Source organism: Leuciscus leuciscus, assembly GCF_965113295.1.
Source record: "Leuciscus leuciscus genome assembly, chromosome: 5".
Classification (NCBI taxonomy): Eukaryota; Metazoa; Chordata; class Actinopteri; order Cypriniformes; family Leuciscidae; genus Leuciscus; species Leuciscus leuciscus.
The window spans coordinates 18,389,992-18,416,117 of NC_138729.1; the positions used below are offsets into that span (position 1 = coordinate 18,389,992).

Below are 26,126 nucleotides of genomic sequence, written 5' to 3' on the forward strand. Positions count from 1 at the left end.
TTTGAATTTGTGATTAATAAGTTATTATAAGTATGCACTGAACACATAAGATATGTCCCTTGAGAAAACACATGCAGCAGTCTTTTTGAGTTTGGGGTTATTTGGGGTTATTTGGGGTTATGGCCTCCTGCCTTTGGACTCTTAATATAAATTTCTGCCAGCAAAATTGATCAGCCACACTGCATTGCTTGTGCCAGTGAGATGGTGCTACAACGTAATGAACCCTTCACAGCCCTGTGGTTGTTCAGCTGAAATACTGCACTGCTCACCACGCCACACAGAGGGAATATTTATTGTAATCCATTCACAGAGAACATTTGGCCAATAAATTCAGATAGAATATGCAGTTCATTTGACATGGATATTCACTCAGCCCGTTCCTTCAGGAATGTCTGTTTCCTTTGCTTATAAGTAATAGTTGTTTTTCCATTTTCTGTTGTATTGCAGTTGCACCTATTTGACAGTTGTACACGCCAATATTTGGTGCAATATTATTGTACATCAATCATTAAAAGCAATATTGCTCTCAATTTATCAAGTTGTTTGTGATAATGCAGTCATCATCTAACCTCCATGTGATCCATATCATGATCATCCATTTTTGTGTCAACTAAATAACCACACAGAGCAACCCTGGGGCTATGAAAACTCCATCCTCCTGTGGTTTTCATCCAGATTATGGATCCAGCTCAGCGCTCAAAGCTTTTAAATGGCACTTCAAAAAATCATAACCTAAACACATTGTGAAAATGCAGTGTGTCACAGCACAATGACGCACATTTGACAAAGATGTCTGTCAGATATTCTTTTGCAGTGCTTTTCATAAGGACTGTGGCCAACCCAGCCTTTTCCAGCATGTTTTTGCATGTTTATAATTTGCATGTGTCATTTATTGAAAACTCTCTCCCTTTTGTGTCGCCCATGTCTGCTTTATCCAGGTACACAGAAGAGTACAGTATGGATTCAACCAACGCACAGTAAGTCAGAGCGGAACCGTGGTATCCGTCTAGCTTTCCGTGGCGAGTGAAATTTGTCTTTATTGGTGTTGTTGTCACCTCTCTTTGGACTACAGACTAATGACTCATTTACATTTAGCAGATGCTTTTAAAAAGGGTGACTTATTTAGCTACATAAACTAGATAAAGGCAATTAAATGCTTCCTGTGCATATAATGAAGTATTAACTAAACCAAATAAACCTAATAAAAATACAGTAGAATAAAACCTAACGCAAATAACTGATAAAAGAGGAGTCTTGATCCTGTGCCAAGAGTTTGGGAGAGATCTTGCTCTTTGAACTTGAGGTCGACTGATATTGGATTTTACAGATACCAATAACTAAGTTGGGCTGTACTTGCTGATAACCAATTAATTAATCAATAGTTTCTAAAACATATACTGAATTAAAACATAACACTGAAAGTAAAATAGTGCTGAACTTCATTACAAAAATAAACAGTATTGACTGAACCATCAAATTGTATTTTACTTTTAAGTAAAATATATAAATATTAACTTTGCAGTGTGTACGTGGTCGTTGGTCCTCTTAGCAGCATGAAAAACAAAACTTTAATTCAAATTCTGCATGGATTATATATGCAGTGCTCAAAAAGTGCTTTCTTTATAATCACTAAAAAGCTGATTTCATCTCAGTTATAATCAATGAAGCTGTCTACACTACACAATTAATCTCTTTTTTACATTGTCTATTTTGTTATAATGAGAGGACTTGAGAGCATGCAGATCTCAGCACTGAACAAAAACTTCAGCGTTTGAAACCATGGGCATATTTTTGAGGGGGCTCAAAACCACTCCCTAAGTGGTGGCCAGAAAAACTATTAAAAAAACTATTACTATTTATCAGAGCCGATCCTGACCTCCCTGGGGCCCTAAGCAAAATTCTGTTAAGGGGCCCTCCTACCTGACCTATGAGCCATGTTAACCATTTGCCATTGCCACACAGTCACACCTGACACCCCAGTGCTCCCACTACAATCCTCCCTCCTTTAACTACACTGAACAAAATTATAAACGCAAGACTTTTGTTTTTGCCGCCATTTTTCATGAGCTGAACTCAAAGATCTAAGACTTTTTTTATGTACACAAAAGGCCTATTTCTCTCAAATATTGTTCACAAATCTGTCTAAATCTGTGTTAGTGAGCACTTCTCCTTTGCCGAGATAATCCATCCACCTCAAAGGTGTGGCATATCAAGATGCTGATTAGACAGCATGATTATTGCACAGATGTGCCTTAGGCTGGCCACAATAAAAGACCAATCTAAAAAGCACAATGCCACAGATGTCGCAAGTTTTGAGGGAGCATGCAATTGGCATGCTGACTGCAGGAATGTCCACCAGAGCTGTTGCCCGTGAATTGAATGTTCATTTCTCTACCATAAGCCATCTCCAAAGGCTTTTCAGAGAATTTGGCAGTACGTCCAACCGGCCTCACAACCGCAGACCACGTGTGACCACACCAGCCCAGGACCTCCACATCCAGCATCTTCACCTCCAAGATCGTCTGAGACCAGCCACCGGGGCAGCTGCTGCAACAATTGGTTTGCATAACCAAAGATGTTCTGCACAAACTGTCAGAAACCATCTCAGGGAAGCTCATCTGCATGCTCGTCATCCTCATCGGGGTCTCGACCTGACTGCAGTTCGTCTTGAGTGGGCAAATGCTCGCATTCGATGGTGTGTGGCACTTTTGAGAGGTGTTCTCTTCATGGATGAATCCCGGTTTTCACTGTACAGGGCAGATGGCAGACAGCGTGTATGACATCGTGTGGGTGAGCAGTTTGCTGATGTCAACGTTGAGGATCGAGTGGCCCATGGTGGCGGTGGGGTTATGGTATGGGCAGGCGTAAGTTATGGACAACGAACACAGGTGCATTTTATTGATAGCACAGAGAATGAGAATTTTTTTGAATGCACAGAGATGCTGTGACGAGATCCTGAGGCCCATTGTTGTGCCATTCATCCACGACCATCACCTCATGTTGCAGCATGATAATGCACGGCCTCATGTTGCAAGGATCTGTACACAATTCCTGGAAGCTGAAAACATCCCAGTTCTTGCATGGCCAGCATACTCACCGGACATGTCACCCATTGAGCATGTTTGGGATGCCCTGGATCGGCGTATACGACAGCGTGTTCCAGGTCCTGCCAATATCCAGCAACTTCGCACAGCCAATGAAGAGGAGTGGACCAACATTCCACAGGCCACAATCAACAACCTGATCAACTCTATGCGAAGGAAATGTGTTGCACTGCATAATGCAAATGGTGGTCACACCAGATACTGACCCCCAGACCCCCCCAATACAGTAAAACTGCACATTTTAGAGTGGCCTTTTATTGTGGCCAGCCTAAGGCACACCTGTGCAATAATCATGCTGTCTAATCAGCATCTTGATATGCCACACCAGAGAGGTGGATGGATTATCTCGGCAAAGGAGAAGTGCTCACTAACACAGATTTAGACAGATTTGTGAACAATATTTGAGAGAAATAGGCCTTTTGTGTACATAGAAAAAGTCTTAGATCTTTGAGTTCAGCTCATGAAAAATGGGGGCAAAAACAAAAGTGTTGCGTTTATAATTTTGTTCAGTGTAGTAGTAGTACTAATGAAAATGTAATTCCTGAAATCAGAAATAGACATTGTTACTAGAAAAAGTACATTCTTAATATCAAGAATTCACATTTTAAATAGTACAAATTTAATTATTGATATCAAAAATGCATCCTGTGAATGAATAAAAGCTAAAATGGCTTGCCATAGCATGTCACTGTTTTAAATGATAAAAGCAATACTTGGTGGTTATTAGTTACTGAGGGATGTGCATCCATATTGACCAATATGTCCAGCCAATTAACATTTTAAATGCAATATAGCCGATAAATCAATAGTCAATGTCAATACATTGCTATCCATCTTGCTTTATTGCTGAGTTGTAACTAAACTGACTTGGAGACTAGATAATCATTGTCTTGTTTTAAAAGTATGTGCGCCTATAATGAGGAGTGCCATCACGCCCAAATTTTACGTGTCCCCACAGATGTTTTGCTGGAAAGGGTGCGTTTCTTCATATGAACACATGTTAACGCGCGACGCGGTTATCTTTTACGAGCTGCAGTTTGTAAACAAACACCGCTGCCCTTTGTCGTTTATCAAACATAATAAATACTCTCACTTTTTTTGTCAGGCACAAAGTCACAGAACACAGCCCTGGAAGTGGCCGGCATTAGCAAGCAAGACACAGACAGAAGATGCACTGCCCATCTGGGTTAGACAGACAGACTAGAGAGAGATGCACATCAGCTTAAGTTTACTGTTCTTTGCTGACATCAAAGTTGGAGAGGAGAGAACACAAGTTTACTTGATTGCTGTTCCCGCAATTCACTCTCATGGTGTTTTTTTTGTGACTAGAAGGATAGTTCTGCTTAATTTTCACATCAATGTTGTAGGCTAAATTTGATTGACGCGCTTTGACACGAGGGGGAGGCGGGGCCTTGAGTAATTTGTGGGGCCCTACGCAAAATTAAAGCATATAAGCACTGACAGCACAATCTGCACCTTATCTCAGTGTGGTACAGTGAATTTTGTGAATCAGAGGCTGTTCTTTGAAGTCCTGCAAACCTAAAGTCCTCCATTACCTAGCATACGGCGAGTTTGGTCAAACAGTACGTAATTTTAACAAAAGGCTAAACATTTATATTTTGTAAAAATTTTGGACGGATTCCCCCAACCACCCCCTCATGAAAAATCGATGGTTCTGCACAAATCGCCTAGGCCGTGTGATATATTTTAGCTTCGAAACTGAGAAATTCACCAAAAGACGACAACTTTGGAGCACTATTCATTTTGTACCTACAATATTCTATGATTAGAGTAAACTTTATAGTTACCTACGCAGTGTGTGGAATATCGGTATCAACTGTTTTGAACAGTTCATGTGTATTCTGACTAGCTTAAACACCTCTGATTAGCTCCTGCATTCAAGAGATCAACGGACATGTCTGTGATTAGCTGCATTGCTCAACGCTGCAAAAAACTTGTTGTAAATAAAAACCTTTCATGCTCTCCAGAAAGCAAACCCGAATGTGCACTGAGCGTTTGCCGAATCTGTTTGCAAATACGATACCCTAGCAACCTCTATCAGCCCCGTAGAACCATGCCAGACTAGGACCGGGGAATTATGGGATGGGGCCGATCCGATCCAGTATCGGTATCGGGACCGATACCAGCGTAATTCACGTATCGGATTTTCCCGATCCAACCTGCTGAGATATCCGATATCCATGAGTCATGTCTGCGCTCGCTTTAACGTCTGCTGAAATAACTCCAAAGTCCAAAAGTGATTCCCGCCGGCGAGTCTGCTAGCTGGCTGCAAACTGTGGAATGGATTTCCTGAACGGAGGCGCGGCTCAATGAGACACAGAGTTATGAGACACGCCCCCGCTCAGGAAATCCATTCCACGGTTTGCGGCTAGCCAACAACGTCCGCTGTGTGGAAATACTTCACACTGGAAACACCGCAGAGCAAGACAGCAAAATGCAATGTTTGCAAAGCTGTAATTCAGAGCCCTTTAAAGCTCCCTCGCGTCATACAACACAACGAACGCAATCAAACATTTAAAAAAGCACCACGTTACTGTGCGTTCACACCAAACGCGAATAGCGCGTCAAATTCGCGTCTACCGCGTCTAGATGGACGCTTGAATATTTTGAATCCATTCGCGAGCATTCATCGAGAGAGTTACTGCATCGGAGCGAGGATCACCCTTCAGATAGTGTGTGTGTAAGATGTTTACACTTGCACTTTTCTTATATTTCAAGACGCAAGTATTTGACATTTTGGGAATGTAATAAATATTGACATGACAATCAATTTGAAACCCTTACAGTTGCATATTTGGTTTCAGAATGGGATTTTTCCTGTTAACAGGATTTCCTGTTTTTCTGACTTTCTGACCTTATACTTACCTCAAGTTGCCTTTTGGGACATACATGCATACATACGTACATAACATATCATTCATACTTGCCTGTTGAGAGAAGTTTATTTCAGCAACAAATAAAATAAACAATAATGATAATAATAATATTAAATCAAACACAGCTCTGGTATCAGAATAGTATCGGTATCGGCCGATATCCAAATTCAGGTATCGGGATCGGATCGGAAGTGAAAAAATGTGGATCGGTGCATCCCTATACATACCTTTCATTGTTTTAAATCCGCATCGAAGTATTTTCCATGCAGAGTGTAGCGCCATGTGTCAAAACAAATGCCACAAGGCATCAGTGACAGTTTTTAATTTATCAGTTATCAGTGCAGAATCTGCAGAGGAATCAGCAGAAACGGTACATCAGTCGACCTCTAATTTGTATCATACTAGATACATACATTTCTAAGGCACTGTGCTGTAAAGCCTGTTATACGCAGTCTTCAACAGGTCTTCTGTCATCTGATTTATTATTATTATTATTTAATGATTTTAGTATAATCCTGAAAAGGTCCTCTTTCAGGATGAAATTAAGACAACAAAAAGGCCAAGTACGTCACAGAATCCCCAGAGTCTGTTTGTCTCAAAATCAAATAATTCTTTCAGATCATACACACAGCGAGTCAATATTATAAAACACTACTGATCATTCATTAGACACTACGTTAAAAAATGGAAAACAGTTACAGAAAAAAATTATATTCTAAGTAAAATAATTTTGCAGTTACGTAAAAAAATATAGGCTAGTAATCACAACTTACAGTAGTAAGGTGAATAAATTGTATACTGTATGCACTGCAAGTATAATATTGCACTGAATATTGTATGGTAGGCCTATTGAATGTCTGTATATTCAGCACTTGCATACTGTGAAAATACAGGAACCCAACTGCAAAAGCCGAAGAGTAAAAAAAAAAAAAACTCTGATTGAAAAGCATGCTACAGTACACTCGAGTTGTGCAATTGCAAAATCAAGGTCAATGAGAGATTGATTCTGCCTCAGCATACGTCTTCTTGCCTGAGGACTTTCTCCACATCACAGGTAATGTCTTCCTTTGTCAGGCAAAGGGAAAAAACCCTCTGGTGTGCCAGATCCAGCCTTGACATCATGCTCCACAACTTGCTCTTTCTTGTCCCCATCCTCTTCCTCCTTGTTCACCACCTCTTACATGCACTCTTCCTCCTCTCCCTCTTATATTGTTTCCATCCATTGTTGGTATCAACAATCAGTGCAACGTTTTGAGTCAATTTTGGCACTCTGAACTGACTTTATAATGTTGGCTTGGTCACATCAAGCCAACATAATAAAGTCTGATGAAGGACCTGCGCCTGGACCCGATGTCATAGCGGGGTGCTAAAGTGCCAACTAGTTTCTCGTTATGGAGGATCCCTTCTTCACTCTACAGATAAAGCGTTCTCGGGAAAATTCGGTTCGCGTATCTACCCCGAAGTGATAAAATTCTGTATCAAAATGTTAAGGCCAGACAAGTCGTTTTTTTAAGGCTTGGTTTGTAGGGAATTACAAACCTGCGCACATATATTCAAACGCGCATACCAATAGACTGATCTCGTAATAGGCATGTGCATGCCATCAGCGTTCTCACAGGTTTCGTGTTTAAAGTCTGTGTAGAGTTTCCTGTTAAAACGGTGTCATGTTAGCGGCCCCTAAGTTAATAACTAATGATCGTTGCGACGGAAGTGAATATTAACTTTAGCTGGAAAATAACTTTATTCAAGAACTGCAATAAAGCCAAAACAATCTCTGTTACTTTAAACTATCCTTGTATCTCTGTAAAGCCGCTTTGGAACAATCTACATTGTTAAAAGCGCTATATAAATGAAGATGACTTGACTTGACTTTACATCATTAGAAATAAGTGGATTTTACAAATATTTAACCAATTATTTGGTTAAAAAGGATTTAAAAATAGCTTGTGACTAAACCTCGTAATTCAGTTGGATCCTCAAACTGTCAGTGAAACCTTATAACTCCACCCTGCCATTATCGTGAATGAAGTGCAACACGCAGTTTGGAGATCTCTGCTTGTTTGCTATGCAAAGGTAAATAAAGAACTGATGTTTGAATAAGTACAGTGGGTTTTTTTTTACTCAAGAATCACTATGTCTATAAAGGCTAATGTTTTTTTTATTTGAAGAGCGGAGAAGAGTCTTAGTATTTGCCGTCTAGTTATAGCCAATATGCTGATTTAAATATCCTGCTTCATATGATGATATTTTGTCCAAAACGAATGCGATGCACTGACTGCCTCAGATGCAGCTGTTCCAGTAACAGACAAAATCTGTCATTCGCTGGTCAAAAACCTTGCAACTCCATCTGAGCTTGATTTTCATAAAATGTTAATATTATAATGACACATGCATGTGTTTTTTGTTCAAAGTCTTTATATTGATATTTTAAATAGTATAATATAACAACATTTTCAAAAACAGATTAAGATTAAATCAGTTCTCTTCTCCAGCAGAGCTCCCCATCCCAACTGTACCATTACACATTATCTTACAGACTATTCTGTACCATATTATACGCTGATTTCACGCAGCCGCCATTTTGCAATCGAAAGTGAGGCTCCGGTGGGAAAAACCCCGGAAGTAAAGATAAACAACAATGCCTTGGATTACCAACCTGAAGCTGCTGCCGCGATTTACACTATTGGATGTTAATATCCAATATAGGATATGTATATAGTTCATTCCTGCTTCTTTTTTTACTTTTTGAATTATATAAAAAAAATATTTTATTTATAAATGAATTTCTCTGTATATAGTCTAAAGTATAAAAGAAATGTATGTACAGTTTTAGAATTGACACAACATCATTAAACACAACAATACGCCATCGCATTCACGACTCTCCTGTGATTAAAGGCGACACTTCCGGTTTTCTTCCCACCGGAGCCTCGCTTTCGATTTCAAAATAACGGCTGCATGAAATCAGCGTATTATGGCCTCACAGGGCCAGATAGAAAAAAAGGAGGGGGAAAAATAAAGAGAAATAACAAACAAAAAATTAATACAGAAAAAAATACATTTTGATCCATTTGTAAGGCAGCACTGGCTGCCAAATAATGAAAAAGGTTTGACTACAGCCTTTAGTGGAGTACTGAATCTTCTCTAGTGCAAGATGATACATAAGATCTCTAATCCAATGACTAAAAGTAGGAGATCTGTCCTTCCACTTAAGCAATATAAGACGTCTAGCTAGAGAAAGCAATCATATTTTTAGCATTATTATCTAAACAGAGTTCTGTAGTCATACCAAATATTGCAAGAATGGGGGAAGGATTAATAGATACATGCAGAACTCCTGAAAGAAAATTAAATATTAATTGCCAATAGTTAACAAGCTTAGGACATGACCAAAACCAGTTGTGTATGATTACAATCTCAACTCTACACTTATACACAAGGAATCTATATTTGGTGAAAATTTTGCTTTTGTCCAGTGGAGGCGGTGAACTACTTTGAATTGAATAACAGATTGAGGTTGAATGAATCTTATTTATAATATCTTGCCATGCTTCTTCTGAAAATTGCAAATCAACTTCACTTTCCCATTGTTGCTTTGATTTAGTTAAAGATGTTAAATTCTATGAAGAAATCAAAGAGTATATCAAATCTATATTATTCTTGGAGAGTGGGCAGATTTTTAAAAATATATCAAGAAGTGATTTAGTTGGTAGAGCTGGAAAGTTACTTGTGTTAGAAGTCATAAAACTGCGTTTGAATGTGCTCCTCCCAAACTTTAATGAAACCTCATTAAATGTGAGTACTACTTTTAATATAAAATCCGGTTTTAATACGCCATTTGGCATAATCCGTGGGATTTTCTACTTATCAAAACTGTGCCGTGGCAACAACAAAAAAGTTGGGAAACATTGCTCTATGGCTCAAAAGGGGTCCTGACCAGTCCCTCAAGAACTACGACTGAGTCCCACGAGGGGACTTTCGCTCTGAACGGAGGCCTCAGTCGCCTAGCTCCACAAATGAATCGAGCGATCAGTGGGTGTTTCTCCATTGGAACCCCATCAATCAGAGCATGGCAAGCCAATATGGCAGCCACAAATACCCTGAGAATAGCAGGACATGTGCCTGTAGACAACTGTTCTTGCAGAAACTCCAGCACTGAAACAATCTGGCAGTGAACTGCCACCTTTCAAAGACGCACCATTTAAGGGCATACATTCTTCTAGTGGAGCGAGCCCTGGCACTCAGAATAGTCTCCACTACACCAGCTGGAAGCCCAGCATCTCTTAGTTGGTCCCCCTCAGGGCCCAAACGTGAGGATTTCAAAGTTCAGGCCGGGGATGAAACATTGTCCACTGCTACTGAGACAGAAGGTCTCTCCTGACCGGAATCGCCCAAGGAGAGGCCATCAAGGGGGGGATATTATTTCTGAGAACAAGTTCTGGTCGGCCAACGAGTTGCTATCAATAAGAGCACGACCCTTGTTGACGGACCTTGGCCTTGGACTCCCGGGAGCAGAGTGATCAGTGGAAATGCATTAAGACACATACTGGGCCACACATGGACCATGGTTTCAGGTGATTCAAAGAGAAGAAGAGGGCCCACTTCTGCTTTGTAAAATCTTTCTGAAATCTGTTTCCATTCCCTGTGTGTCACCAGCCTGTCTGGACAGAAATTCTGATCACATATTCAAATGCCAAGGAATGTAAATCTGAGGGACTTGTCCTGAGCCCACAGCAGAACCTGCTGCGCTAGTTTGTTCAGACGGCGCAATTGCAGTCCGCCTTGGCAATTTATGTAGGCGACTACCGTAGTAGGACCCGATATTGGTAAGTTGCACCCCCGAAATCAAAGCTCAGGAACATCTTGTGTTGTGGCAGAATTTTTATATGAAAATAGACGTCTTTGAGATCGCTTGTGACAAACCAATCTATGCATTTCAATACATCATCTTGTTGGGGGACGTTAAATGTTCTGTGTTCTGGGAGACGACAGGAAGCAATTGAACATTTAACACTGCAGAAGGTGGTGGGGATGGAACAGCGGTGTCGTGAGGTTGTCGGAAAGGAGCTACATTTTGATATAAAATTGATAAATATTTGTGCCCCTTTCTCCTGCTAGGCTTCTGAGAATGGCAAGCTGGTCCCCAATCTCTACGAGGGGGGGCATGACTAACTACTCACTACTTCTGGGCCTCTCTCCGCTTAGGAGCCAGACCTAAGGCTCAGGTTGAGGCTGAGGCTGGGTGGCTGGCAGCCCTTGAGCTTGGAGAAACTTTTCAAATGCCTCCTCGTGCCTGTTTGCCTCCAGGAAGCTGCTGAACGGAGTCACCAAACAGTCCAAAAGACGACACGGATACTCTTGAGCCACAGATGCCTATCCCTGGTGACCATAGCCGACATAGAGCAGCCGATGGTGCGAGCCATTTGCTTAGTCGCCCGGAGAGACAGATCTGTGGCCGGCAAAGTTCTGAAAACACCTCCCTATCAAGACTTCTGCTCGTGCTTAAATCCTTCAGCAGGTCAGCCTGGTATGCCTGTAACACTACCATAGTGTACAGGGGAGCACCAACCTGACCCACTGCCTGAAACGACTTGCCCACCAGCATGGATGTTGTTCTGCACGGCGTGGTGTGGAGCGCTGGCTGATTATGCACTTCCAGGGGGAGAGATAGCCTGTGAGAATCTCTTCCACCTGGGGCATCATCATATAACCACGTGCGTTTGCACCCACAATGGTTGAATAAGTCGATGTCAAGGGCACAAAGACACGGGAGGAATACGGGTTTCCCCATGAACGAGTTAACTCATCATGGAGATAGAGACCGACACTGAGGCCTCTCCCCCTGGCCACCGGACAGAAATCTGTCATCTAACTTTGAGCGCTTTGATGTCTCCTGCTCCTGTGGCCAGTCCAGTTCTAGGCATCCTCTGCCCGGTCCGAAGAAACGCCAAGGCGCACTTTGGAAGCGAGCTCAATGAAACGCCAAGGCACACTTTGGAAGCGAGCTCAAGGACCTCTCTTTCTGGAAATAGCACAAAAGAAAGAGAAGGACCCGTCTCTCGCTCCTCAACCAGATCAACCCGCGAGCCCCACTATCTTAATGTGGGGGCTTGCCCTTGGAAATAAGCGAGTCTAGCGCAGAGCTCTTCGATGAAAAACAACTCGCAATGCTCGCACTTGCTCTTCCCTCAAGCGCTCAAAGCAGAACTCATGCGAGTCATAGTCAGGGATAGGCTGTGAACAGGGAGGCATGCATCTCCCGATAAAGTGGGACATGATTTCTCTTTTTTTCTTTTCTATCAGAAAATACTGCACCCTAACTAACAGCCTAACTCCTAACAAAGGGATAGAGAGAGCAGAAGCACACACAATGCGGTCTCTGAAGACAAAGAAACCTAAAAGCACGTCTGTTTCATGTCTATTTATAGCCTGTCACAAGTGCGACTCCAATGACATCATCGTCAGAGGTTATTTAAGCCAAGTTCTTGCCTTGTTTGCCACACATGCTTCACAACCGGTTGAACAAAGAACGTTCTCATTAGTGTATGAAACACAGCATGGAGAGAAGCTTTTGATATGGAACTAAGCATTTAAATATTATCCTACTAAGACATATTATTGGGAGATATAAAGTGATGACTGACTTTATATGCATTATATGTAAGGTCTGCTATACTACTAAAAAGATCTCAATGATTTACATTACAAGTTGTCAAATGGCTATATAAATATCAACAGCTGCACCAAATTGCAAATGTTTTGGGCCTCTTTGAGAAAAAGGTGTTTTTTCCCTCCCAGTGTGACGGAGCCAAAAAAGATGGATGTATCAAATATGATATTCAACAAAAACACATATGTAACTTTTTATTTATTTATTTATTTGATTTGTCTAAAAGTTCAATAAACTGTTCCATTTAAAATAGATTTTTTCAAACTATTATTGCATATGTTTACAATGTTAACTTGTATGGGGAAGTTGATTTGAGGACAGTGAAATAACAGGAGTTGCAGGAGTGAATACTAAAGCAGAATAGCACCTGTGGCTATACTTGAATAGTTGCCCTGATGAAATAATATCTGAGGTGGCGGATGTTGTGCAACTGTATACCCTGATTGTGGTTAGTATGTAGGCTGCAAACGTCACATTGTTGTCTAGTTTTCGGCTTCCTGACTCAAATGGCTTTCAGTTTGCTCTGTATTTACTTGCTGAATGTGGACATCCTGACAATTCTCTTGTGAGTTGTGATTGCTCTTTGAACCATCAAGAGGAGAATGTTCAAACGAGGGCACAGGTGCTCTTTTAAAGCACATTTTTTACACAACACATCTTCAGTCTCTGAAAGTTATGTCAGTCTTCGAGCGTGAGTACAACATTCTTTTTTCTGGCTTATTGTGTTTAATAACTCTTTTGAACATTACCCTCGCTTTATTTTCTCATTCATACACAAATTTGTTTTCACTCTAACATGTCATTCATTTTAAGCAGTCCTGCACTGCATGTATTTACATACTGCGATATGCACGATATAACAAAGTCTCCATTAGACATTTATAGCCTATCATCGCCCCAATATATATTGTCCACTCCACACATTTGACATAAGAAGAGTTTAGACGGTATGAGATGTAAATAGCGACCACGTTATGGATATTTAATTTTTTTATTAACTTTACGTGTTTACGTCATTCGAATAGAGAAACTGGTAGTCAGGCAACAGACAGGTGGCCAATCCTGAGAGCGACGTCACTACATGCGTTCTACCAGCACAATTCAGCACAGTTATCCAACCGCCCTGAGAATTCCAGACTGTGAATGGTTTGTAATTTTGCTGTGCCGAACCAGGCTCAAGTGGAAATGTAATGGAACCATTCCTCACCGTTCTTAGAACCGTTCGGCCGACGGTGGAAAAGCAGCTAATATGTTCTTTTTTGTGTGTTTTTTGTGTACTGTATAGGGTTCAAATTCTGTTGAATTTAAACATATTATTTGTTTACAAAGTAACAACCCCAAATAATCAAGATAATGGTGAAAGAAGACAAAACTCTCTTTACAACACCCATAAATGAGAACAACAGAAGTACATGTTGAACTATATTGTGTAACTATTTCATCTACCTAAGAGGAGAACAGTTGATGCTCAGTTTCTACACTTACTGCGGTTGTGTATATCTTACTTCAATGGATGTTTTGATTTTGTTACTCCAATGTTAAGAAAACGCTTGCTTCACACAGTGATGTGAATGTCCGCATGCTAACTTTTAAAGATTGTTCCCATAGAAAGCTCTGTAAAGTAGGCTGACATGAGCACACAGGCTCTGAGTCTTCAGTATAAATGATCCTTGCACTATAAATAGAGCATCTGTCTGTTGGAGAGCTAGTGTACGTGGGTGGAGTGACGGTATATTTGGGGCTGCTCAAATCAGAAGACTAAAGATTTTTACAGAGACTAAATTACTATCAGTTCAGCTATTATTGACCAGCCCTATTGTTCCATGTTGGCATAAAGTGTTATGGATTTCCTTGCAATTATAATTTCAGTCCTTTCTAATGTGAGAAACAGTTTGACAGTCAGGCAGAGCAATTATTTCTGGCACAGTGAAGACTTGCGGACAAGTTTGGAATGTGTGTGTGAGCTTGTTTCTGTTGGTTCGTGCTTGTGCGCACATACATATACGTGGGTGCAAATCACAGATACACACATCCATATCAAATCTGGAAGTGAAAATCAGTCCGGGACTATTTCAAGAAACTAAGAAAGCTAATATGTCACAATGGTCAACATTTTATGTAAAGTTTTTATTTTATTTTATTTTTTATTTTTGCCTGACACAAAACAGCCCTCAGCTTTGAAAATATATACCGTATATGTGTCACCACAGCCTGTTTTAAAGGCATCACCATGGAGACAGAGCTGGGGAAGCTGGAAACAATGGCTTTTCTCTAGGATCTCTCTCTCTTTCTCTGCTGAATATGTTGCTCATAATTACTGCCTACAATATACATCATGTCATGCCCTCGACACTCGACAGATATAAAAGGGCTTTGGGAAGCTCTAGCCTACCATTAGTATGATGCCTGTGACATCATATATGTGACCCTGGACCACAAAACCAGTCACATGGGTCACAATGTTGTGTGTAAAATCATATGAAAGCTGAATAAATAAGCTTTCCATTGATGTATGGTTTGTTAGGATAGGACAATATTTGGCCAGGATACAACTATTTGAAAATCTGAGGGTGCCAAAAAATCGAAACATTGAGAAAATCGCCTTTAAAGTTGTCCATTTATGTTCACGATTGTGCTGCATTCACTCACAAAAATAAATGTTTTATATTTACAGTAGGAAATTAACTAAATATCTTCATGGAACGTCTTTACTTAATATCCTAATGATTTTTGGCATAAAAGAAAAATCGATAATTTTAACCCATACAATGTATTGTTGGATGTTGCCACAAATATACCCATGCGACTTGTGGCTGGTTTTGTGGTCCAGGGTCACAAATATCAAACATACTCCGAACAATTATTCCCAAAGTGAACGCATAGTGATTTTAGTTTGTAAGGCCAAATGAAATGATTTCTGTGAAAATCATGTATTATTCAAGTTTCATGATATGATATGGCTTATCCCCCGTAAATGATGGTGTAATTAGAATAAATATATTGAGAAATATTGAGTATTTCAGACCATGCATAAAATGTCTATACTTGACAGATATCACTGAAATACAGGTTAGAGTCCTGGGAAATTGTATGTTGTGCACCAGCAAGGGGAATTGTCTGCTGTGAATCATTAGCTGCGTCCGAAATCACATACTGTCAAATAAATAGCATTTAATAATGAACTTACTTCTTGACCATAAATAACTTTCCATAAGTATGAATGTGTATAGTGTGAACATGGTTTCATGGGGTTTCAGTACTACTTATTTGACAAAACTGTTGTGCTTTTTGCATTCTATACATATAAGGGAAGTATGCATATTCAGATGCTGTGATTTTGTGTGGCATCGGGCTAGATTCAGAGATGCTGGATTTTGGATCATGATGGATTTTGCTGCAATATGATGATAATATATAGAAATTCAAGCATATAGACATGTTTAGTGATATGCTTAGTGAAGCTTTCAAGGATCGGAGAGAGGCTGACATCTACTGAGAGTTCATCTGAAACACAACCGTTGCTAATGTTTCCTGTCAGATGTCATGATAGATTTGAAACGCTTGCACACATCTCAGAGAGATGGATCTGGAGATTAAAAGAAGTTATTTACCCGATAGTTTTAGCTGCTTGAAGTTTTTTAATAGTGCATTATGGGATTGCTTTGTGAATGTTGCACAATGCAGAGACATAATAAACAACATTTATTAAAATTATTTAGAATTTTAATCATAAAATGATTTTGGACACTTAACAATGTGTGCATGTCATTACATTAGATAAAGGTGATTAAGTGTCCACATATTTTTGTAAATTCACCTTACATTTACTACTGTATGTAAATAATGAATTTAAAGAATTTTATTAAACATCATTTTATTTCCTTTCGACAGGGTGCAGGTGGAATTTTATGTAAATGAAAACACATTCAAGGAGAGGTTGAAGCTCTTTTTCATCAAAAACCAAAGGTCAAGTAAGTAAAATCTTTTGACCTTTTGAGCATTTACAATCACAGAGAAACCAACAAAGCAAAATCCATTACTGCAAGCATAAACAATTTTTATGGATCTCAATATCACTATAGTGTACATGTTCAAGGCCTCCATCATCCTAACAGAGAAGGTGACTGTTTTAACTGTTTGTTTGGATTTATGAAGGTACTGTAAGTTTGCAGGTTTGCCAGACTGCTGAATTATTTCTAACACATTTTCCAGATGAGTTTTATATGGTATGAATCTCCATTTTATCATTTACTTGCAGGTCTCAGAATACGCCTCTTCAACCTCTCCTTGAAGTTGTTAACATGTCTCCTCTATATAATCAGAGTCTCACTAGATGATCCAACTAACCAGGTCACATGTGCACGGTGAGTAAACATTAACTACTTAAAAGAATAATTCACCCAAATATGAAAATTCTGCCATCTTTTACTCATATGCACACAAAATTTTTTTTTTTTAAAGAAGTCTATTATGCACACCAAGGCTGCGTTTGTTTAATCAAAAATGCAGTACAAATAATTTTAAATGTTATTTGAATATATTAAAAATATATAATGTATTCCTATGATGGCAAAGCTGAATTTTAAATCTCCAGTCTTCACTGTCACATGATCTTTTAGAATAGTATAATATTCTGATATGCTGATTTGATGCTCAAGAAAAAGTCTTGTTGCTATCAGTGTTGAAAACCGTTGTGCTGATTAATATTTTTGTGGAAACCTTGATTAAAAATATTCAGGATTCCCTGATGAATAGCAAGTATTAAGAATTTATTTGAAATCGATTTTTGGTCACACTTTATACTAGGTGTTGTGTCGTATATTAACTACTACGTACTTACACCAAAAAGTAAGTACAGTGTACCTATTGTATTCATATTGTACTGCAAAACACTTTTGCTGCTATTGATGTGGGATACGGGTAAGGTTAGGGACAGGTTTGGTGGTATGGGTAGGTTTAAGGGTGGGTTAAGATGTAAGGGAAGGCTCAGCAGTGTAATTACAGCTGTAATTACATGCAGGGATTTTTTTTTTTTGCAATATGATTACAATGTGAAAACATTTATGTACACAATAAGTGCACAGTATCAAATGATCAATTTAAATGCTAATACATAGTAGTTGAAGACCTTTTTTACATGAACTGCCATATTATACGACTGCACTCTTGATTGTGTATAAATTGCTTTTGTTCAGCCTGGTCCAGCTCCACTTCAGGTTTCATCCTCACTGGTGAAAGAAATTATTAGGTTACTTGCATAACCCAGGTTCTCTGAGAACAAAGCTTGGTATCTCACTATGGGAAATTCCTCAGGCGTGATAGACTATGGAAGCACCACATCTTTGTACCACGTTACACTATGTCTGTCTAAAAGGCGGACGAATCACAGCTCATGACAAGGAGTCCACCCCCTCCCTATATATACCGCTGCGATCCCCAAAACGACCAGTGTTATGCCAGTAGGGAAGCTTGGTGAGATACCTCACAAGTAACCTAACATTCTCTTTCAAACAATCTCTCTGTATCTCACTATGGGAATGATATGGTCAATGCACTTGCTTTTCAAAGTCGCCGAACAGACCCGACAAGAATGAAAGATAACCTCTCATATCTCCATAGAGCCAACTTCAACAACTGCATGAGCCATAGTAGGCGTAGTGACATTCAGACAGTAAAATATGATAAAAGAGTGGGGAAGCCCAGCTTGCAGTTTCACAAATATCTCCTATTGAAATCCACTTAAACAATGCCCATGAGCTAGCCATATCTCTCATAGAATGGGCCCTTAAGCCCATTGGGGAATAAAGACCCATATATATATTGGTGAATTCAATCGTTTCCACTATCCAATTGGAAAGGTTCTGCGAGGAGAATGGCTTACCCGTACCGCTCATACAGGACACAAAGTTTGCAATTTCCACTCCTCCTCCTCCTCCTCCTCCCTTGACAAGATCAGATGCTTTGACGCTGGTCACCAACGTTTCACTCCCTTCATAAAACGGCATATAAGAGGATGTTGTCCCACCGAAGCTCCTTCGAAACCTACGTGGCAAGCCAAAATAGCAGCCAGATAAAATGTAATAGTAGAAAACGCACACTGAAAATGAATATGTAATTTGAAGGGGCTATAGCACTATGGATAGTGTTTATAGCTTCCTGGGGAAGCCCGAGCACATTCAAATTGAACTCCTCACTGGTCAGACCCAAAGATTGACCCATTCCGAGTGGTGGTGAAATATCTGCCCATGCACTCGCTTGTGACAGCAGGTCCCGGCGCAATGGGAGTGGCCAGGGCTCTCCCTGAAGGAGCAGAACAATCTCTGCCAACCACAGCCTTCCCAGGCCAACGAGGGCCCATCAGAAATAGAAAAGATTTTCTCTTACTCTGTTCAGGGTGGTTGAAATTTGACTCAGCGGTGGGGATGCATATAGTAACACGTTTGGCCACATTTGTGCCAGCGCATCCACACCCAAAGGTGCATTTTTGTCCTTGAGAGAGAGAAATACAGTGGAACTTTGTGTTTGCCTGTGAGGTGAACAGATCTACAGCAACCTTGCCATACCTCTTCCAAATCTGATCTACCACTTGTGGGTGAAGTGCCCATTCTCTGTATAACGGATTGCCCTTTGAAAGGAGATCCGCTCTTACATTCAGGACTCCTGGGACATGTGTAGTGCTAAGCGAGCTGAAGTGAACAGTGCTTCAGACAATCAGCTTGTGGGCTAAATTATGCAGTTTCAACGAACATGTTTATTAATATATGCCACCAGCATCACGTTGCCGGTCCTGACCAAATCCCTTTACAAACAGCAGATAATGTTTCAGGGTCACTGCATATTTATATGAAGTTTGTGAAGCTGGGGAATCCAGCAATCTGCCATAAATAAAACAGCCCCCCAGCCCATCAGGGATGCATTCGCTGTCACTATCTTTGCAGAGACACGCCTCCCAACGGAGCCACTATCCGGAATACACAGGGGTCTCAACACTGATGAAGAGCCTTTACGTATTCCGCTGATATTCTCAACCGCAAGAGCCTTTCCAAGCCGTACCACACCACGTGAGGTGCATAGATTGAGGTCTGTTATATTACAGATTTCCTCCCAGACCACCAGGTCTGAATTGTCGGAGTCCAGCTAAGCTCCCAGCTCCTCCAATAGCTTGGCTTGATAGACCATCAGCAATGAAGTTGCCTTAAGTGTCCGCACAGATGATTTATATATCTTCTGGTACATGGAAGCAGTGAAGCATTACATTGTCCAATGGAGGGAGGGACTGGTAGATGAGAGAGTGGTCTGCCTGTTTGGATGCAGGTGGCGAGACACTGACTGTTTGACCGTCGGAGGGTTAGAGAGCCCAAGCTCCTCCATCTCTCTCATATCAATTGAAAAGTAGTTCACTTGGCGAGAAGGGAGTTTTCCCATCATAAATATCCCGTTAAATTCCCTGGTCACCGTCCACCGTCGATGCTTAATTGCCACTTGGCACGCTCATAGGCCTGGATGTTTGGGCCGCAGACAGGATAGCGTCATCCTCCTTATTATCCGGCTCATCCCGGAGGAGGCAAGCTAACATCTCCTCATCATCTCCCTCCACCCCAGCTGTTGGTCAAAATGCGACGTAAGCTCTGGGGACTCAGCATCCATGATATCCCCCCATGAAGATAGGTCCTGCATGGGAGAGGGTTGAGCCTAGAGTCCGACCGATATGGATTTTAGTTGGCCGATGCCGATACAGATATTAGGGAGTAAAAAAGCCCAATATCGATATATCGGCTGATATTGTTAATGTGTATATTATAGTACGGTACTAGTCAAATGTTTGGACACACTTTCCCATTCGTGTGTCCAAACTGTATATAGAATACAGTATACATAAACAGAATAAATATACATAAACACATTTATTGAAATGATCACTTAAATGTGGTGATCAAACCCTTATAATGATGAAAAAAGATATGTAATGGAGGCAGGGTGAATGATTGAATGAGAATGATACATTTGAACTGGAACCAAACTAATTTGCATTGCATATTCTATTCTATGTTATATTCTAAATACTGTAGCATAATCTTCACTAATGACTTCGTATTTTTTATTTAGTAACGTAACGTTATATAAAAAATAACAATGTAATGAGTGTCTTAAACTTAAAAAAGGTTTAGTTAAGAGTGGCAAAACTTAAAAAAGCTTATTATCTTCTATTATTAGTCTTATTTACTCTAGTCTCTACCAGTGGTGGAAGAAGTACTTAGATCTTTTACTACAGTAAAAAAGTAATAATACCATATTGAAAACATGTTCAATTACATGTGTACTTTTACTTTAATACGTATTAATACATGTACTAAACGCGAAAGTAGTACAGATTATGCAAAATTCACTACTAAATGTAAATGGAGCGTGCTCTGCTGGACAAACTACGTAATTACACAATTTACAAGCATTTTATCAGCTACGTTCTGAAAAAAAAAAAAAAATCATATCAGCGGCATATCTGTATCATATACGATGCCGATATATCTGCGACAGGCTCATATCGGCCGATAAAATCGGTCGGGCTCTAGTTGAGCCCCCTAAGCTGAAGGAAAGATAGTAGAGAGACAGGAATCATCTTTAAAAGATGCACCCACCCGAAGCCGGCATTACGTGACAGTGAGCACAACTTTCCACATCAACCAGTGCGGACTGAGCATGCTTGACACCCATACATACTTAGAAACTTAACTCGCCTTGTTAGCTAGGCTAGGACACAACTCTATTAAAAGACACTGCAGAAAAGCAGAGCGCATGTGGCGGAAGACAAAACTAGTAGTCCATTATAACATCTACAAAGACAGCCTGCATGCTTTCAATATGGAACTAGGCAAAGCTAGACAGACTTACTTCTCAAATATTATAAACAGCAATTTAAACAACACACGCACTCTTTTTGCTACTGTAGAGAGACTGACAAACCCCCCAAGCCAGATTCCCAGTGAAATGCTCTCAAACAGCAAGTGCAGTGAGTTTGCTTCTTTCTTCTCTGAGAAAATCAATAATATCAGAAAGGTGATCAGCACATCCTTGAGTTGCACTGAGGTCAGACAGATCAGACCGCCTGAGAAAGTAGTTACTATGTCTGACTTCAAAGAAATTGATGGCAAAATTTTGGAAGAAACCGTACAACACCTTAAAACATCAACATGCGCTCTTGACACACTTCCCACATCTTTTTTCAAAAGTGTGCTAAACAGTTTAGAAGCAGATCTTCTAGAAGTGGTAAATGCCTCACTTCTCTCTGGGAGTTTTCCGAACTCCCTGAAAACTGCAGTTGTCAAGCCCCTCCTGAAAAAGAGCAATCTGGATAAGACCATATTAAGCAACTATAGACCGATCTCAAATCTTCCTTTCATAGGCAAGATCATTGAAAAAGTTGTCTTCAATCAGCTGAACAAATTCTTAAGCTCGAATGGATACTTTGACAATTTTCAATCTGGTTTCCGACCGCACCACAGCACAGAGACAGCGCTCATAAAGATAATAAACGATATTCGCTTAAATACTGATTCAGGCAAATTATCAGTGCTGGTACTACTCGACCTCAGTGCTGCATTTGACACTGTCGATCACAACATACTTCTTGACAGGCTGGAAAACTGGGTGGGGCTATCTGGGATAGTCCTAAAATGGTTCAGGTCATACTTAGATGGGAGAGGTTATTATGTTAGTATAGGAGACCATAAGTCTGAGTGGACATCCATGACATGCGGAGTCCCTCAAGGCTCAATTCTTGCGCCTCTCCTGTTCAACCTGTATATGCTCCCAATGAGCCAAATAATGAGAAATAACCAAATTGCTTACCACAGCTATGCTGACGACACACAGCTGTACTTAGCCCTATCGCCTAACGATTACAGCCCCATTGACTCCTTGTGCCGATGCATTGACGAAGTCAACAGTTGGATGTGTCAAAACTTTCTTCAATTAAACAAAGACAAAACTGAAGTTATTGCGTTTGGAAACAAAGATGAAGTTCTCAAGGTGAACGCATACCTTCACTCTAGGGGTCAAACAACTAAACATCAAGTCAGGAATCTTGGTGTGACACTAGAGTCAGACCTTAGTTTCAGTAGTCATGTCAAAGCAATAACTAAATCAGCATACTATCATCTCAAAAATATTGCAAGAATTAGATGCTTTGTTTCCAGACAAGACTTAGAGAAACTTGTGCATGCTTTCATCACCAGCAGGGTGGATTATTGTAATGGACTCCTCACTGGCCTTCCCAAAAAGACCATAAGACAGTTGCAGCTCATACAGAACGCTGCCGCTAGGATTCTGAGCAGAACCAGAAAATATGAACATATCACACCAGTCCTCAGGTCTTTACACTGGCTCCCAGTTAGATTTAGGATTGATTTTAAAGTATTACTACTGGTATATAAATCATTCAATGGCCTAGGACCTCAATACATTGCAGATATGCTCACTGAATATAAACCCAACAGATCACTCAGATCATTAGGATCATATCAGCTAGAAATACCAAGGGTTCACTCTAAACATGGTGAGTCTGCTTTTAGCTATTATGCCAGCCGCAGCTGGAACCAGCTTCCAGAAGAGATCAGATGTGCTCCTACAGTGGTCACATTCAAATCCAGACTCAAAACACTTCTGTTTAGCTGTGCATTTACTGAATGAGCACTGTGCCGCTGTTCGTCCGACTGTTTGTACTGTACTGTACTGTATTTTATTTTTCTAAACTGTTTTAATTATTCTCATTTCTTTTAATTATTTTAATTTCTCCTATGTCAGCAGGGCATTTAGCCCGTAACTGTAAATGCCCACTCAGAAGGTGTAAAAGAAAGTGATAATGTGAAAGTGACGTGTATTAATTGGGGTTTGAAAGTAGAACAGTATTTAAATGACGATATTAAAGTTTTCGTCTGAGAAAGAATGTGAACGCAGTGCTAAAGAAAGTGAAAAGAACGTGTGAGTAAATGAGGGAGAAAAGAAAATTAAAGGAAAGTTGATAGATGGAAGTCGTAAGAAGATTGAAGGTTAAAAGATGGTTGAAAGATTTAAGGGAATCCTTTGAAGGAAAGATCTATAATAACATTCTTTTTTTATTTTTAAAAGTACTGTATTTTATTTTATTTTTCTAAACTGTTTTAATTATTCTTTTTTCTTTTTATTATTTTAATTTATTCTATGTAAAGCACTTTGAATTGCCATTGTGTATGAAATGTGCTATACAAATAAACTTGCCTTGCCTTGCCTTGCCTATTAAAAAGCGAAGCAGAAAAGCTCAGCAACAAGCAGAGAAACCCACAACTTATGGTATCTGCACTACTTTGGCAATGTCAACATTAACGTTACATTTGTGAACTAGGTGCTGAAGGAAAGTCTTCATAAGGAAGAGAACAAGAATGCCGTTTTGGGGATCACTGCGGTATGGTGAGGGGGTGGGCTCCTTGTCATGAGCTGTCATTGGTCCGCCCTCCGGACAGACGTGATGTAATTGGTGCTTCCATAGTTTATAACGCCTGAGGCGTTTCCCATAGTGAGATACCAAGCAATTGTTTGAAAGAACCCACTCTGTGTGATCCTGGAGCGAGAAAAAACGAAGACATTCTGACTTAAAAAAAGAAAGACCTTTGTTCAATGCAAAATAAGACAATCCCATTTCCATTCACATACTGTGGAACCTTGTTAACACAGAACAGCAGAATGATACAAACAACTAAATGTCACGCAAAATATCAGCAATCTTTGAAGACTGCATGTCCAATCATCTTAGAGGACCTGAACTAACTGTTGCATAATGATTTTTCTTCAACTCTTCCATGAAACAACAACAGCAGCTCACCAAAACAAAACACATTACAGTACATCTCAAAAGCATCGTTTAAATTGCTCTCAGGATAAACCCAGACTTCTTTGTCTGAAGTGTCCATTAGAGTCGTCTCAATGCAAGCACCAAGAAAACATTAAGAGACAATTAGGCTCAGTGTGTGTGTTAGTAGGTGACAGAAAGAGAGAGCTGTGTGCACTTGTGTGCAAGTGGGAGAGGAGAGGGAGCCCTACTAGCAGCAATCAAATAAGAGAGAGGCAATCTTACGCTGTTATGTATGTTAGAGCCAGCAGGCATGATCCCTCAGCTTTTCAACCCTGATGTCTTTCACTTTTATGTCCGTGTACTAACTGCCTGTTATCATGATTATAGGAAACACTGCACAAATATCACAGATGCCCTTTGCAGCAAAGCCTGTGCAAACTACACAACAAACCTGACCACAGATCCCCCGCAAATAAACTGGTGAGACCTGTCTGAACTTAGATATTATGACAGATCACAAATCAGATCACAAATCAACTTGCCTAAATAAAGTGTGTTTGTTCTTGAATATTTTCTCTAATTGTCTCACATTTGTTTGTGTTTCTTGTGCTGTGTTTCTTGAAGGGAGTTAATATTTTGGGTGAATAGGAGAGTTCCTGTATGGGCAATACAGGTATAGATTGAGATTTGTTTTTTTATAAACCACACTCTTAAAAATAAAGGTTCCAGGTGGAACCAAATAATTTTACAGTGTGACTTTAAAGGGGACCTATTATGCCCCTTTTTACAAGATGTAATATAAATCTCAGGTGTCCCCAGAATGTGTCTGTAAAGGTTCAGCTTAAAATACCCCACAGAGCATTTATTATACCATGTTGTAAATAGCCATTTTTGAGTGGAAGGAAAAACATGCTGTTTTTGTGCATGTACCTTTAAATGCAAATGTACTGCTGCTCCCCACCGTTTTCCAGAAGAGGGCGGAGCCTGCTGTACAGCTCGTGCCTCAGATGCTCTGTCAAAACTAAAACATCTGTTTGGATTTGATCACGTGACACTGCAGCTTTTCATCATCATGAAAGTTTATTATATGCATGTTTTAACAATAGAACCGCCATCAGGTAAAATTGACCATGCACATGATTACTGTTTTGATATGGCTAAAAAACGTATTATGTCACTGTATTATGCGCGTCTTCACAAAGTAATGTCTAGACTCATGAAATTATTATTTTTAGTCATCAGCTATGTTTTTGTCCTGTTGTTTTATGTTCAAGTCTTTTAAGCAAACGACACTAATCACTTTTCTTAACAGTGAATATTGGCTAAACCAGCCTGCAATGACAATGAGAATTAGAGGGAAATAAATACATATTTGAGGGGTGTAATATTATAATAAAATGTCATTAATCACATATTAAGATAACTCATGTTATTTAAATGACTAAAATACACAATAAAGAGGAATAATAATTCAATGCACTGCATAGAATGTATGATGCAATGACAAATTTAAGCGCACACCTAATTTCACCTAATTAATTAGTAATTTGTTTAGTTATATCATTTATAATTTGAATAAGAGAACAACACAACTTGGGGTAATCATAAAATTTGTTTTATTCATTACATTA

The 26,126-nt window shown here is 39.8% G+C and overlaps 1 protein-coding gene and 1 long non-coding RNA gene across 13 annotated transcripts in view; one reads left to right on the plus strand and one right to left on the minus strand.

Annotated features, from left to right (window-relative positions):
* LOC309498287 (potassium channel subfamily T member 1-like) overlaps positions 1–26,126 on the plus strand; it is a 90,144-nt gene that overhangs the window by 28,105 nt on the left and 35,913 nt on the right. For 7 of the 12 annotated variants that reach the window (XM_082168898.1, XM_082168903.1, XM_082168902.1 and 4 more), the window contains exons 2-6: positions 939–977; positions 16,563–16,642; positions 16,930–17,035; positions 24,883–24,975; positions 25,120–25,168. In XM_082168898.1, coding sequence (XP_082025024.1) covers positions 939–977; positions 16,563–16,642; positions 16,930–17,035; positions 24,883–24,975; positions 25,120–25,168 — 367 coding nt within the window. Of the gene's footprint in view, positions 1–938; positions 978–13,127; positions 13,363–16,562; positions 16,643–16,929; positions 17,036–24,882; positions 24,976–25,119; positions 25,169–26,126 lie in introns of those variants that run through there. The other 5 variants (XM_082168907.1, XM_082168899.1, XM_082168900.1 and 2 more) reach the window with 2 other exon arrangements.
* LOC309498301 lies at positions 19,166–24,876 on the minus strand. The gene is made up of 2 exons (XR_014205904.1): positions 23,940–24,876; positions 19,166–21,432 (listed from the first exon to the last, which is right to left on the minus strand). It is a non-coding gene; the product is annotated as an uncharacterized lncRNA (long non-coding RNA).